We start from the raw sequence: 15,304 nt of genomic DNA on the forward strand, positions 1-15,304 counted from the left end.
ATTCAATAATGGAACATCATTGAATCACAATCATATCCATACGTAACCCCAAACCCTTAAATTAACTTATAAAACTAATCAAATATGTACTTAATTTGGGAAGTTGATATAGACAATTAGACATACAAATTTAATCAACGTCACAAATTATGGATATTAGGTGAACAACCTTAATGATACATCATAATTCGTTCAACTCCCCCCTACCCAACTAGCTCTCTTCATACCAATAGAAATACCCCCTCTCCAACACCAAACTCACAACAACAACAACAACAACAACAACAACAACAACAATGGCTTCTAGCACCGTACAAGTGAAAGACGAGCGGGCCGGGGCGGAGATCGTGTACGGGCCAGAAGAGTGCCAGAAACACTCCCACGAGCTACTACAAGAGTTAGGGTTCCCAAAGGGTGTGATGCCTTTGAAGGATCTTGTAGAATGCGGAAGGGTGCGCGAAACCGGGTTCGTGTGGATGAAGCAGAAAGCACCATCAGAGCATTACTTCGAAGAGAGCAAGACGCTTACGAGTTACGCAATAGAAGTAACTTCTTATGTCGAAAAGGGGAAGATGAAGAAGATGCATGGTGTGAAAAGTAAGCAGTTGTTAATGTGGATTACTATTACTGAGATGAGTGTTGATGATCCTTGTTCTGGTAAGATTCATTTCAAGACTGCTGTTGGTATTGGCAAGTCTTTTCCTATTACTGCTTTTATGAATGCTGAGGAGAAGGCTAAGTATTTGGAGGATAAGAAATCGGCTGATCAGAAGTAATAAAATTGTCCGATCTCTTTAGTTTTTCTTACGTCCAAGTATAAATAACACTACTGTTATGTTATGTTATGTTATGTTGTCTATGTTTTGTTCGGTGGCCATGATTTGATAACGCTACCCACCTCTAATAGATCGGGGATGTTGTGTATGTTTGAGTAAGGTTGCATTTGCTATTTGGCTTATTGGAAATTGACGTGAGAAGCTGAGTATTAAAATCTTGTCCATTTTATCTATTGAAGATTTGAAGCAGAGGATAAGAGTATAACATTGCTTTTGTTTTATTTTATTTTACAAGGAAGCAATTTTAATTTTTAAATAGATCAACGTCATTATAACAGGGGAATCATACCATCTAGGATGGAGCATATTTCCTGTAAAATCCAAGAAATTAAACTGGCAAAAACCAAAATACAACTCGTAAAACTATTTGATTGCCAAATATAGAGTATTAAACCAATTCTGATTAGATTGTGACACTTTCTTACTACCTCCGTTCCTTAATGTTCTTTACGGTTACTATTTGCACGGACTCCAATGCAATATTTAACGACTTATATATCCATTTTGGTATGTGAAAAAATTATAAAAATTTGATATTTTAAAAATACACAACGAGACCAATCTAACAAGATCTTACATGATAACATTTTGATGTATATAACCGTGAGAATCCACGGTCAAAGTTTTCATACTTTGGACACATATTCCAAAGCGTAAAGAACATTAAGGAACAGAGGTAGTACATATTACGGAGTATATATCTTTCAAAATAATCTTTGCAGTTATGGAGTACGTACTATTTACACAAATTTTAAGACAGAATAGGAAGTGTGTGTAAAAAATGGGTGAATATAATAAAATATAGATAAAACAAGATATTTGTAAAAAGGTGAGTGACTGTAAGAAAACAATAATGAATAAAGCAAGAGAATTGATTGGAAAGTTGTAAATATTGTAGGGTAAAAATGGTAGGATAGTAAAATTTCATGTCCAAAAATATTATAAAATACATGTGAAGAACATTATGAAACGAATTATAACGGAAAATGTAAAATTCATTTTGAAACAGAGGTAGGATGATGCACTTAACTGCAGTAAATTCTAATCATACATTGAATACTCTTAAGTCTTAACAACGGAGTCGACTATAACCACCTTTTGCTCCCATAACGCTTTATTCTTCATAGGCAAAACCTGTAAACAACGGCATTGGCCGCAGTAACAACAATATTCTAGTGAATTGAATCTTCCAATTCTCTTATTGATCCATTTCAAAAAAAATAAAAGTCAGTAGTGTTGAAATTAAATCCCAATTAAGTCTTAATGATTTGAATACATTGTTTACTAAATTCACAATTAAACAACAAGTATTTGCCAGTTTCTATTTCTATGTCACAATTCACAAATAACATAATTTTCAGAATCCCGAATGTGTAACAGTAATAACATTGGTTTCTTTACGCAACTCTTTCATTTATTTGCACATAGATTAAGGCATAAACTCTAAGGAGTTTGATTAAAGTCTTTAAAGTGTGTACCAAACAAGACGTTTTGTGGGGACTTGTAACGTAGAAATGTTCAAAAGAAGACTATTGTGGAAGATTGGTAGGAGAGTACGTAGAAAAAATGAAATGGTTTGGTGGTGGAAACAAATGGCAAGATAAGTGATACTGAACACGATTAGGTTGTTCTACTTTCTTATTCTTCTCGTAAAATTATATAGTCTGTAAAAGAATACCAAATTAAGGCTGGCATGAGTGGTTAAGGGCCTCTTGCTCTCGGGTTCGAGCCTTGGAAATGGAAAAAATCTCAACTGGGAGGGATGCTGCCCATCGAGGTACCCATGCAAACTCCCGCGGGAGATTAGTCCACTCGCCGAAAGCGGTGGGAACTCCTCGTAGTAGAACCAGAAAAAAATATAGTCTGTAAAAGAATTAGGACATCCCACAAATCCACAATGGCAAATAAAAATTTATGTACTTTCTTTTTTCCTTTGGTAAATTGTTACCAGTATTGTCAATAGGGATGTCAATGGGGCGGGGCGGATGCGGATGTAGGTCCCTCCATCCCCATCCCCACCTAAAATTTTCATCCCCATCCCCGCCCCATCACCCATGGCGGGTACAAAATTCATCCCCATCCCCGCCCCAACGGGTGTAAGCTAAAATCCATCCCCGCCCGCCACCCAACTGGGTATCCATCCCCGCTTCATACCCGTGCTAATACCCGCCTAATTTTTCTTATTTAGCAAACATTTGCCATATATACGGTGTAATTAAAGTTAACTATAGAAAAAATACCTTATGACTAAAGTAACCTATATAATCAAACAAAATACTCGTCATAACAAAAAAAATTCAAACAAAAAACATAAAAATCTCACATAAATTTATATTATCACCTCAATATGCAAATAAATCCAAACTCACCCCATCACCCATGGCGGGTATAAAGCGGGGCGAGTGGAGATGGGGCGGGGCGAGTGGGGATGGGGCGGGGAGGGCGGGGATGGGGCGGGTTCAACACAAAATCCACACCCGCTCCATCACCCATGGCGGGTACGAATTTTATACCCATCCCCGCCCCATCACCCGCCAAACCTACCTCCATCCCCGCCTACTTGGGGCGGATGCGGGGCGGGTCTCCCGCGAAACCCGCCCCACTGACATCCCTAATTGTCAACTACTCAGTGTAAAAGTTTTTCTCTTTGGTAACGCACTTACACAATGTCACAATCTAACCGGGAAACGAAATTAACTTTTTTGTTATGGCTCTATTTAACGGAAAATATATTTAAAGGAAAATAATTTTCAATGGACAACAATTTTCAAGGGAAAATATCAAGAAAAAATATCAAATAATTTTTTTTAATTTAATTGTTTTCACACAAGAAAAATTATAAAGAAAAAAACATAGAAGTGAAAATGAAAGGAGAGAAAAGAAAATGTAATTAGAAACTACGGTGGAAAATGTGGCATTCCTTCCTTTTATAGGAAAAGTTGATTTTGGCCCTGTTCGGCAAAATTAACGGTAGCGGGTAGCGGTTAGCGGTTGAGTAACGGGTAGCGGTTAAAGTAGCGAGTAGCGGTGAATAGTAGCGGGTAACGGTTAGCTGTCAAAGTATCGGTAACTAATATGAGTGTTCGGTAAAAGTAGCGGTTGATATTATAAAAATAAAAATAAAAGCAAGAATATTATTTAAAACTTTATTATAAATTTGTCAAACGCTACCCGCTACCTTAAACGCTACTAATTTTAACGTTTGACAAAAGCTACCCAACCGCTACCTAAATCGCTACTTTACCAAACATTTACAAATTTTACAAGTAGCGTCTTGACTAGGTCAAAACGCTACCCGCTAGCTCAAACGCTACCGCCGAACACGCCCTTTCCCCTAGAGAAAATTGTTTTCCACATTTAGAAAAATTATTTTGTACCCTTGGCAAAACAAACAAGGGAAATTCATTTTCCGAAAAATATTTTTCGTCAAAACAAACGGAGCCTTAATTTTTTTTTTTCCAACCGATAACATTTCTATAACATTATTAGAATACAAATGTTATCCATCTAATCCGTATAACATTATTAGAGCATCTCCAATGTTTGTAGCTAGGGACTAGCTTGAAGTTTATAAAAGTTTCAAGCTAATAGCTAGACCATTGGAGTGCAAATAATAAATTAGCTTGGCCAAGCAAATTAGCTTGTTTAAGCTAATTTGCTTGACAACTAGCTACCAAAGTTGTCAAATAATTAATTGACAAGTGGGACAAGTGAAACTAATTTAATTAACAATCTAGTTGCTATCCATTGGAGCACAAATTAGCTAGACAATGAAATAGCTTGAAATCTTATGTGGCATAACAAGCTAATTATCAAATTAGCTTACTATTGGAGATGCTCTTAGAATACAAATGCATCAATCTTCACCATGCCGACGCACACTATAAGGAAAGGGAAGGAAAATGTTGCATTGATATATCCTGAATTCGTGATGGTGACTCAGGGGAGAATGTCTTGTAAAGTTGCAAGAAAATAATTTAAGTATGATTTCCAAATTAAAGAATAGAATCAAATATACCAACCAGGGTCGGCGATTTGACGTGAGTGGTTAAGGGTCTATTACTCTTTAACCAAAGTTTTGACTTTTGATTGCGAGTCTTGAGTATGGAAAAAAACCTTAACGGGGAAAGATGTTGTCTATCGAGATACCTATGATCGATATGCAAACTCCCGCGGGAGATTAGTTCACTCGTCGAATGTGGTGGGAGCTCATTGTAGTAGAACAAAAAAAAAATGGAATCAAATATAAATCATTTTATTATTCTTCTCATCTATTTACCATTTTGTTTCCTAATTAAGATATGAAATGAAGAAAGGGGAAGGAAATGTTGCATTGAAAGTTTGTACAAACAAAACATTTTTTTTATAGGTAAGGTGATGCCGTGATGGTTGTACACTTGTACTTTGACATTTCGGGAGAAGAGCGTGAGGATAAGGAGATCCCGCTTTAAAGTGCTACAAGTGGGGATTGAATCTTCAATCTTGAGGTTGGAATGTTAAAATCTTTACTAGGTTAAGCGTAACTCGATACATTAATATCTTCATTGGTTGGCATGCTAGATATACTTCAACTAATGACAAGTAGAAATATTGTACGAAGTATTTTAATTGAGATTTTTTGCTTGTTTGGTTGACATCAAAATTGAATTTGCATAAGGAAATTGATTTCCATGAGAAACTCATTTTCATGGGAACTTACTTCCTCTGTGAAATTTCTACATATAAAATAGCAATAGCATATTCTTGTATAAGGATGATTTTACATTTGCTACAACAAAAATGTAGCCATTATAGGATCAAAATCTACACCCTTGATTTTTTTTTTTTTGGTATTCAACCACAACTGTTGTGGGATCTTTTACGGTGATGACGTGTCACGCGTTCTTCGGAGGTATCAAGTATGAGCTGACACGAACCTCTGACAACCTGCAAAACAAGAATATTCCCGTAGGAATATTCCCTCCGATGCCTAAGTAAGTATGGGCTAGAGAGAGAAGTAATTTTAGAGAGAAGGCAGAGCAAAGATAGTTTAAAGTTGGTGGGAATGAATTGCATGCCCCTTTTACCTTGGGAATTGGACTATATATAGGGCTAGGGTTTTTGGGAAGTGTCCAAAAACCCTAGTTATATGACTGGCTGATCTTTAGAGATGAAGACATGTGTCCTTATCTGGTGCATTTTGAAATAAAGGGCTTTAAGGTGCCTTTTTAGGACTGGGCCTGTCAAACAAGTTGGGCCTTCGTGCCATTTATGGAGGACATGTGTCAAGCTATCATTGGGACACGAAGTCCAATTATTTTTTGCCACATCAACAACCGTTTGATATCATTGACAAAAAAGATTTTAAAAAATAACATAAATAAATATAACCATTTCCTCTCATGCGTATGGTTTTTTCAAATTCCCTACACCAAAAACTAAAAAGTACAAGGAAATACTCTTCTAGTGTATAACAATTGGTAAACCAAATATAACCCCAATTAACATGAAATCCACTAATAAATTTCGAAAAGAAAATCGATAACAAGAACACAAGAATCCATTAAACCAAGGGCTCCATTGAATAAAATATGAGAAACTAGGCTGGAAAGGGGTTGATCAATATACGCTTGATTGCAACTAGTTTTTAAGTCCCTAAAATGTTGATTGTTAGCTGATTAGAAGTTTTCATTTGATACCGTTTTCAATAATTTTATTTTTTTCAATTTTGATGAGTTTGATGATAGCGGAACAATTATTTGGATAAAGTAGTTTCTTAGGTTTAAATTGAATACGAAGTCAAATAAAAGAAAGGACAAAATTGCTTTTTGAAAATGAACAGTTGAGATTTAAATAATAAATATAGCACTATAATATTTACCGTTTTAATATGATAGCCATTGAAAAATCTTCACTTATTTAATTAGAATTTACGGAGTAATATGAAATTGTGACTTACCAGTTACCACGTTGAGGGTGAGTAAAACATCTTACTTGAAAATTCCAACTTCGCAAGAAAGTCTCACCTCCCGTTTCATGCCAATGAAATCCCATGCAAATATCGAATTTCTTTAAAGTTCTAATTCCCCTTGATTTTCTTTCTATTAAAAAAAACTCTTTATTTATAATTTGTATTGTTTTCGTGGCTCTGTAGTCTAATATTTTTTTGCCGAAACTGCCCATTGCATTATTAAAAAAACACGAACCCGAAGTATAACGTGGACAAACCAAGCCCGCTAATTCGTTCATTTCTTTATTTTTGTTTGAAAATCACACTTTAACTAGTACCCACAACTCAATCAACAATTGTCAATGGCCCGTCTCGACTCTCATTCACTCTTTCGTTTCCGCCACCTACCTTCCCCTTTCACCACCACCTCTACCCACCGTTACCACCGCCTCCACGTCAGCAGACCCCAGGGCTCATCTTCGGGCCCAATGTCAGAAACGGACCCCACACAAACGGCTCAAGTCCACCCGTCGCTAGAAGTCATCGGAGGAGGTCGCGACAAGTATTTACCGGCACTGATGAAGAATCTGGAGCAACCATACAACCCGTTTCCACTAGTCGGGTCGAACCGACACATAGAGACCATATTTGCGGCGTTCTTCCGGTCACGGCCAGAAGTTAAGTTCCGGCGTGAGTGTTTAAGGATGAAAGATGACGGTGCTGTTGCTCTTGATTGGGTTGTCGGTGATGATCGCAAGCTTCCTCCTCTCTCTCCTATCCTTCTTTTGCTGGTAAGTTCATAATTTTACTCCAGTTTTTTAGGCTTTTTTTTCTTATTATTTTGAATTTTATACTCGAATTTGATTTAATTGCTGACACTATTATATTTGTGAAATTGGAGTTTGACAATTTCTACTCCGTATTTTATACTCGGGTGTATCGTTACTCGATTCCCGTCTTTGTCGCTGCCATTTGTTATTTCCGTGCCTTTCCGAGTTAATCCCAGTTATTGGAAACTTTTTCCAATCAAATGGCATTTTCGTAAATAATGGATGATTTTATTACGAAAATGCCATTAAACGTATATGTAAAAGAACATAACATTATGATATAAAAAAAAAAGATTTATTACTTTCATTTTAGTTGTTGCTAAAAAAAAAAAAAACATATCTCATGTTCATTTATCATAATGTCATGTTTTTTTTACATATGTACTAATATTCTTTTGATGTATAATCAGCATTGTGCACATGTGTCATTATCTAATTAAACGAGGAAGCGAATAAAAAACATTGCTAAGTGTGACCACCTTTTTAGGAAATAGTATATGTAACTGATAAAACTACTTGATTATTCATTAACAACCTTATTTAGATTGTATGCTAATGTGTACAACCCAAAGCAGACTATGCTACACGAAAACTAGAGCTCAAGCTTTTGATGTCTAACTTCAGCGTTCTTCTGATGAGAATATCCTTCCCACATAAAAGATCCGGATGTATTAGGCTTGGGACTTCTAAAACAACAACAAACTTGTCATGTTGCCGACTTGCCGTTAAATAGATAAAGTGAGTAAAAATGTTGTAACCAGTGCACAAGGCTCCCGTTATTTAGCGAAGGGTGTGGGGAAGGTTCAAATGTACGCAGTCTTACCCTTATTTTCATAAAGAGGTTGATTCCAAGATAGCAAGTAGACACTTGACCATCGCACCAAGGAAAGAGTGAGTGAGAGAGAGCATAAAGTAGAAGATAACTTTGTAAATTTGTAAACGGGCAAAGGGAGGGAAAGTTAATAACTGGGGATTTTACTGAATAATCTGAGTGAAAGTTAGTCAGCTACACAGGGAGTAATAGTTACTAACTGATGTTATCAGTTTATAAAGTACAGTCACTACAAACTGAGATTTATAACAGTATACTGTAGCATCAAGACAAAGCTATATAAGCCTTGCAGGACCAATGCAGATCATTGGAATCCCATTGCAGTAGCTGCAGGTTCATAGCAGGAAGTAACAAGTGAAAATTAGCAGTAGCAGCTATGAACCTGTTATTGAAAGATTTTTATAGCCGATTTCCTACCTGCAGAATTGATATTAGCAAGAACAACCCTACCAAGTAACTATTAGCCATAAGAGTGGCGATGTGAAGTAATTGATGGAGAAATCAGAACTTGCATTAGCTAGGGTACTAACAACAGCAGCCTAGAATCAGTTCAGGGCGCATCTGTTAATAGTAATCCTGTATAATTACAAGGGAAATTTGGAGGTTTGAAATTCTGCACACAGTTTTGAACTTTTGATTGTTCAGTTTGTCTGAAGTCAACAAGGGCATATTTTTCTCCTAGTTATTTCAGTAACTGAAGTCATTTAGAGAACTGGAAAAAGTTACAGCAGAAGCTAAATTATGGCGCAATCAGAACAGAATTATTAACAGAGATAAATTGATTTTTTGACCTGCGGTAGTAGCGAAGTGCCACGTGATCTCCTATGAGTAATAAGTAAAAATTAACTTAAGTGAAGATTGGTTCCAATGAAACTTAATTGAGTTGGATGATTTTAAATAACCTGAAGTGAGATAATTGTGGCTGAAGCAGTATAAAGATCAGCCATTTTGGACTGTAGAGCTCAAGAAGCTAAAGATAGCTGATGAATCATCTCAAGGACATATGATGAGCAGCCAAAATAAGATTTTTGGAGAGCTTCTACAGCTCCAACTGGACAACTTACTGTTCTTATAGTTCGTATTTCGGTTGTAATATCAAAATTTCTTTCCTGAATTTTCATTTGATTTCCTACAACTTGTAATAAAATAGAGATGATTTTGCAATATAGAAGAGTAGACCAGAGCATTTTATGGAATACTTTATGACTTTATGTTCAGTTAGGATAAGTTTCTTTTAACATTTATGAAATGCTGTGGACTATTGCTTAAAATAAGAGGGAGAGGAGTGTTGTGTGCTGGGAATGATAAAGTAGAAAAATAAGAGTAGTTGATTAGAGAACATATTATGCAGCCAGGTCTTACAGGAGGCAGTGATGATACTTATGTAAGACACATGTTGATTAGGGCCAGGAGTCTGGGATGGCGAGTGATCGTCTTCAACAGCCGTGGCTGTGGTAATAGCCCCGTCACTACTCCTCAGGTAATCCTTTGTTGTGCATGGAGCTTACTGAAAAGGTTAAAAATGCAGAAATTGAAAGGATGAAAGGTTTGATATGAGCAGTTTTATTCAGCGTCATTCACTGGGGATCTTACTGAAGTGATTACACACGTAAATGGTAGATATCCTAAAGCCAAATTATATGCTGTTGGCTGGTCCCTTGGAGCTAATATTCTTGTACGTTATTTGGGTCAGGTATGTTCTTTTCTTAATCTGTTTTTAAATCTCTAACATGATATAGTTTTTTAATTAGCCTATTCAGTTGTTTCTGTGTTATTTGTATACTAGGATCTTATTATTTTACAAGAGATGCACCTAATAATCTCACCAGGGTGAGATACAGTATCAAAAGGATGCCACGCTGATGAGATCATTAGGTGCATCTCTTGTCCATTATATGCTTTGTTCCATTTCCTGTCTTTAAATTACAGCCGAGTATGATGTGTCTTTGTTGTGCACCTGGTTTGGCTGGCGATCTTGCTCATTAGCAAAGGTTCCTTTGGATTGCTGTAGATGGCCAATGAACTTAATGTTTTGCGTGGCTACCTCTTTTCTTTCACGTGTCACATTCCTAAATTTATGCATATGTTAGCAATCTGTATTATGCAGTATAGAAAATCGTGAAAGTGTTTACTATCAAAGCTTGTCAGATAGAACCACAACATTCCTTGGCCTTTATAGACTAAGCATTTCGATTATGCATGAGGTTTCAACACAATCAATGCCGTGAATTTGTTTGTTACCTTTAGCAACTAATCTAGCTTTGTGTGCAACACAATTCCATGTTTGATGGCTTTCATCCTTTTCTTTGGAGCTCGTAACATGGATCTCATTAGTGCCACTATTCTGTATTTTGGTTATTCGAAGTTTCTCTCTCTAATTACTTTGTCATCCTTTTTCAGGAATCACATAACTGCTCTCTCGCTGGAGCTGTGAGCCTGTGTAACCCTTTCAATCTGCCAATTGCAGATGAGGACTTCCACAAGGGCTTTAATAACACTTATGACAAAGCATTAGCAAGCAGCCTTCGAAGAATATTCAAGAAGTAATGACAACTCGCGACTTTTATCTGTCTCTTAATAGTTATACATTTACTCCCTTCTCCCAGAAATAATAGTCACATACTATTTTGTTCTCTGACAAAATTGTAACATGTCCGAAATTGTAGACTATGGTTTAATTTCCAAACATAACCCCATTTAAATGTAGTGGTAGAGAGATAATAGAAAAAGGCAACTACTCTGTATTGTAAAGGGTTTTTCTAGTGAATTCATGATGACTCATTGTGAGGCGAGGGAAAGCGACACAACATGGCAATTAGTTCCAGACAGACGAAGTAGTGGTTGGGGATGGGGGGTGTTTGTTGTTGGTGAGCTACTTTTGCTGGTATTTTGTCTGAATTTCTTATATAAGACCAGTTTGTTTGCTGCTCAGGCATGGCGCTCTCTTTGAAGATATTGGAGGGGAGTATAACATACCAATGGCTGCAAATGCAAAGACTGTAAGGGAGTTTGATGAAGGGCTAACTCGAGGTCAATACGATTCTCATCTGAGTCTGTGCCAGAGAGTTTATGGCAATTTGTTATCTATGTCTAACCTTCCTGATATTCTATCATTTTGCAGTGTCGTTTGGGTTCAAGTCAGCTGACGACTACTACTTGCATTCAAGCAGTTCGGATTCAATTAAGCATGTTTGTACACCATTGCTTTGTATTCAGGTAGTGTTTTATTAACAACCCATGCCCTGCATCTGTTTATGTCAAGCTCTTGAGATTTTCAATCAACATAGGGCACGTTTGGTATAAATTTTGGAAAGGAAATGGAAAGGAAATAAATAAGGGGAAAGGGTAATGTTAACTATTACCATTATAAGTTGTTCGATATACCATGGGAAATGAATCACTTGTAACAAATAGGGATTGATGAGGGTAACAATCTAGTTACCATAGGGTTGGGAGAGGTAACACATAGCGTGATAGCGGTAATGGTTACCCTTAGGAAAAGGGATTGTGTTACCACACCCATACCAAACATTAGGTAATGGAAATAGCTAAGTGATTCAATTTCCACCACTTAAAAACACTGTACCAAAAATGCTGATAAATCAAAACAACATAAAAGTGTAGGGCATCAGAATTTTGAAAATTTCTATTAGCACTAACTACTGCAAGTATTGTATGTTAACTAAAGAAGACTGAAGACTACGTATATTAGTGACGAAGGGGCATATATAGGGAAATGTATATGATCTGTCAAGCGTATGAAGCCTGAAAGTGGGAGTTGAAGTGAGGACGGGAAGGATTACTCTTTAATTACTAGACTTGATAAACAATCTCAAATATCATCGTTTGCATGATTTGCAGGCTGCTAATGATCCCATTGCTCCAGCCAGGGGTATTCCTCGCAAAGATATCGAGGTTTGTGTTATTTTGCTGATTTTTTATTTATGTTTTCAATCCGATGTTTAATTCTTTATAAATACAAAATACTCTTTAAGGGTTTGTGTGTTAAGCTGTTAACCCTATTCTCAGCTCCTCTCCAGAAAGGTGATGGATTGCATGGCCTTATTTGCTTAATTTGGGATCCTTATCTAGTATGTATATCCTGTCTTTAAGAGTTTAATTGTTTTGCCCAGATATTCCAAATGGTTTTGAATGTAACATTCAACTACTTGGGGTTGCTTGGCGGGCTCTTTGTTTGCTATAAAATTTGCATACTACCCAGTAGCGGATGTAACATGTGCGAGTATAAATTAGAAAAGAGTAAGTTATTCAACGAGAACAATTACAAAACAAATACAAACTTCTTTTCTTTAGTAATAAATTTGATATATTTTTTTGGCAAGTAAGGATTATTGCTCAAGAAAATTGATTACAACCTACCAATTTTGGGTGCTAGGGAAACCAAAACCTCTAGGCTAAAGCTACGGAACAAACTAGGCTAATTACAAGCCTACAAAACAGTAGATTTAAACCACTAAGTTAGCCTCGATTGCAAAGAATCAAACTTATTCCTATCAATTCTACTTATATTCTATTTAATTATGTATTTGATTTCCTGAATAGCTCCCTGTTCCCAGAGAGAAGCATAACACCATACCTGACCTTCCATATTGAGTAATTGTACAAGGAATAGTAGCATAGGCAATTTGCTTCCTGAAGGCACCTTTACAATCACTCCTAATCCAAACCATCATGCTGTACATTGAACTCCAAGCTTTCACCTTTATCAAAATCTCATTAAGCACAGGCAAAGAAAATGTGCTTGCTAGTTTCAGCATGGTTCTCACTTCTCACTGTATTAGAAACATTGCAGAGTCTGATTCTAGTCTATTCCACTAACTTCTCCCACAATGGAACACTTATTTTTCTTTTAACAAATAAATTCCACACCTTTCCCCCAGCGAAACTTTTGCTCAGGTCCATAAGGTCCATAAGCTTACTGTATACATCCTTGATCTGATACTTTTGAGTATGGAAACATTGGTGACTCAACTCAACCCTCGGTCATATTGTCTTGCTTTTGAGCAATAACCCAATCCTGTTTACCTACAGCTGCATTGTTCCCCAATCCCCATCAAGTTTCTAAAACCTAGACCTCCACAACACTTGGGTATGTACAATCTGTCCCATTCCTCTGCACCAGGGAATCGGCGTATGTTGCATGCCATAAAAAAGCTTTACACGCAAAATTGATCTTTTTTATGATAGTAGAAGGGATTATGAATATTTGTGGCCAGTAAACACAAACACTCACGAGGACAAGGTTTATGAGTTGCATGCCTGCGTAAGAAATGTGTCTTGAGCTCTAAACCTAATTCTCGCAACCATTTTCTCAATAAGCTTCTTGCAATCTCCGACTGTAAGCTTATGAAGCCAGACACTTGACTTATTCTTTCCTCTGCACTTTTTCCCATGCCAATAGGTGGATGATGATGATCATTACAGATTTACACTAAAACCTAGTATTGGACGTAGCTTATGTACCTTAAAACTACATGCTTATCCTCATATTCTGCTTTCTCTTAAGCTGATATCGTTGAATTCACCGGTCTAGTCTCTGCATGAAAGAAGTTTATCTGGTACCTGTGTTTATGTAGCTCAAAAAAGGACGTTTATCAATGCACTGTTGATTGCATTATCCTTGAATCTGATTCTTACTATGTTTTCTTCTATCAGGAAAACCAGAATTGTCTATTAATTATTACACCAAAGGGTGGCCATTTGGGGTGGGTTGCCGGTAATGGAGCTCCGTTTGGAGCGCCATGGACAGATCCGTGTGTTATAGACTTTTTGCAACATCTCGAGAAGAGATCGTCTGAAACCCCATCGTCCCCTAGCCAATCGAATAGGGCTCCGATGTGTACGCAGGATAGCTTGTTAGCAACAGAGGTATAGCTGGTGATTTATTTGATTGTTTTCTGTATTAATTGCTTGATTCTTTCTGGTGTACCTAAGAATCTGTAGGAAGCTCCAGACATAATTTATTGGCTGAAAAGAACCCAGCAACAATTGTGTATTCTTTGCTCAATTGCAAAATCATCAAAGTGGATTCAAACATCCAGTTCATGTTTTTTTAAAAATAAATAAATTATTATTGCTATGTACATTCTCTAATCCATCCACCAAGTATACTAAAAAGGAGCACATATAAATATATATACACTTTGGCATTCCCTTATGTTCGCTGGCTTCTGTTCCTACAACAATTGGGTAGAATTTTATGGAATTGAGGAAGCGAGAATGATTTTGTTATAGTACAGACGTACAGTATATCAATATATATTCGTGTTGATGTTAAACGGCCATGAATCGTGATTTCCGATCAATGTAAACTAGTACTCAATATAAGATCACACTCTTAAAATAACTTACCAACCACACATTTACGCAAGTGAACGCAGATATTTAACGTGGTTCACTAATAATGTGTTAGCTACGTTGACAGGCAGAGGAGAAGAAAGTTTTATTGATCTTGAGTAGTACAAATTACAGAATACAACTAGGTTATGACCTAGAGAGTTTATATAGTACTCTCTAGACAGATGCGGAAAAACCCAGAAAATAGACCAAAAACAGATAACCCTAGTCCAGAATAACAAATACCGTAAAGTTATCTCTGTGTTGGGGCGTTGCAGTAAAGGACTTGACCGATTCAAGGCATTATTCTAACAGTTTCTATTATAGAATACGGTAAAATGTTTTTCTTCAAAATAAATAGAGCCTGAATAATTTTTTCATTTTTAAAAGAAAAAGTCTCGGATGTATGAAGGGAGAAGGGAGGGAAGAAACGAGAGGCAAAATAAGAAGAAATAGGTACGGAGTATCTCTTACTGCACCACATAGTGTATACGTACATGTTTACTCTCTCCGTCCCGGA

At 36.7% G+C, this 15,304-nt stretch overlaps 2 protein-coding genes across 2 annotated transcripts; both read left to right on the forward strand.

Annotated features, from left to right (window-relative positions):
• Nucleotides 1-243: 243 nt before the first annotated feature.
• LOC110780194 (uncharacterized) lies at nt 244-1,025 on the forward strand. Its single transcript, XM_021984618.2, has one exon. It carries the CDS (start codon nt 297-299, stop codon nt 774-776), a length of 480 nt encoding a protein of 159 aa, XP_021840310.1. The 5' UTR covers nt 244-296; the 3' UTR covers nt 777-1,025.
• Nucleotides 1,026-7,034: 6,009 nt separating this feature from the next.
• On the forward strand, nt 7,035-14,531 carry LOC110796246 (embryogenesis-associated protein EMB8). The gene is made up of 8 exons (XM_022001298.2): nt 7,035-7,556; nt 9,779-9,907; nt 9,989-10,120; nt 10,828-10,970; nt 11,360-11,457; nt 11,549-11,643; nt 12,289-12,342; nt 14,104-14,531. The coding sequence occupies exons 1-8, from the start codon at nt 7,128-7,130 to the stop codon at nt 14,320-14,322; spliced, it is 1,299 nt and encodes a 432-aa protein (XP_021856990.2). The 5' UTR covers nt 7,035-7,127; the 3' UTR covers nt 14,323-14,531.
• The last annotated feature ends 773 nt before the right edge of the window (nt 14,532-15,304 follow it).

The sequence above is a fragment of the Spinacia oleracea genome, chromosome 6 (assembly GCF_020520425.1).
Source record: "Spinacia oleracea cultivar Varoflay chromosome 6, BTI_SOV_V1, whole genome shotgun sequence".
NCBI lineage: Eukaryota > Viridiplantae > Streptophyta > Magnoliopsida > Caryophyllales > Amaranthaceae > Spinacia > Spinacia oleracea.

Coding starts and splice junctions, on each gene's coding strand:
- LOC110796246 (XM_022001298.2), top strand. CDS start 7,128: ATGGCCCGTCTCGACTCTCATTCACTCTTTCGTTTCCGCCACCTACCT. Junction 10,121..10,827: donor TTGTACGTTATTTGGGTCAG/GTATGTTCTTTT, acceptor ATCCTTTTTCAG/GAATCACATAACTGCTCTCT. Junction 10,971..11,359: donor CTTCGAAGAATATTCAAGAA/GTAATGACAACT, acceptor TTTGCTGCTCAG/GCATGGCGCTCTCTTTGAAG.
- LOC110780194 (XM_021984618.2), top strand. CDS start 297: ATGGCTTCTAGCACCGTACAAGTGAAAGACGAGCGGGCCGGGGCGGAG.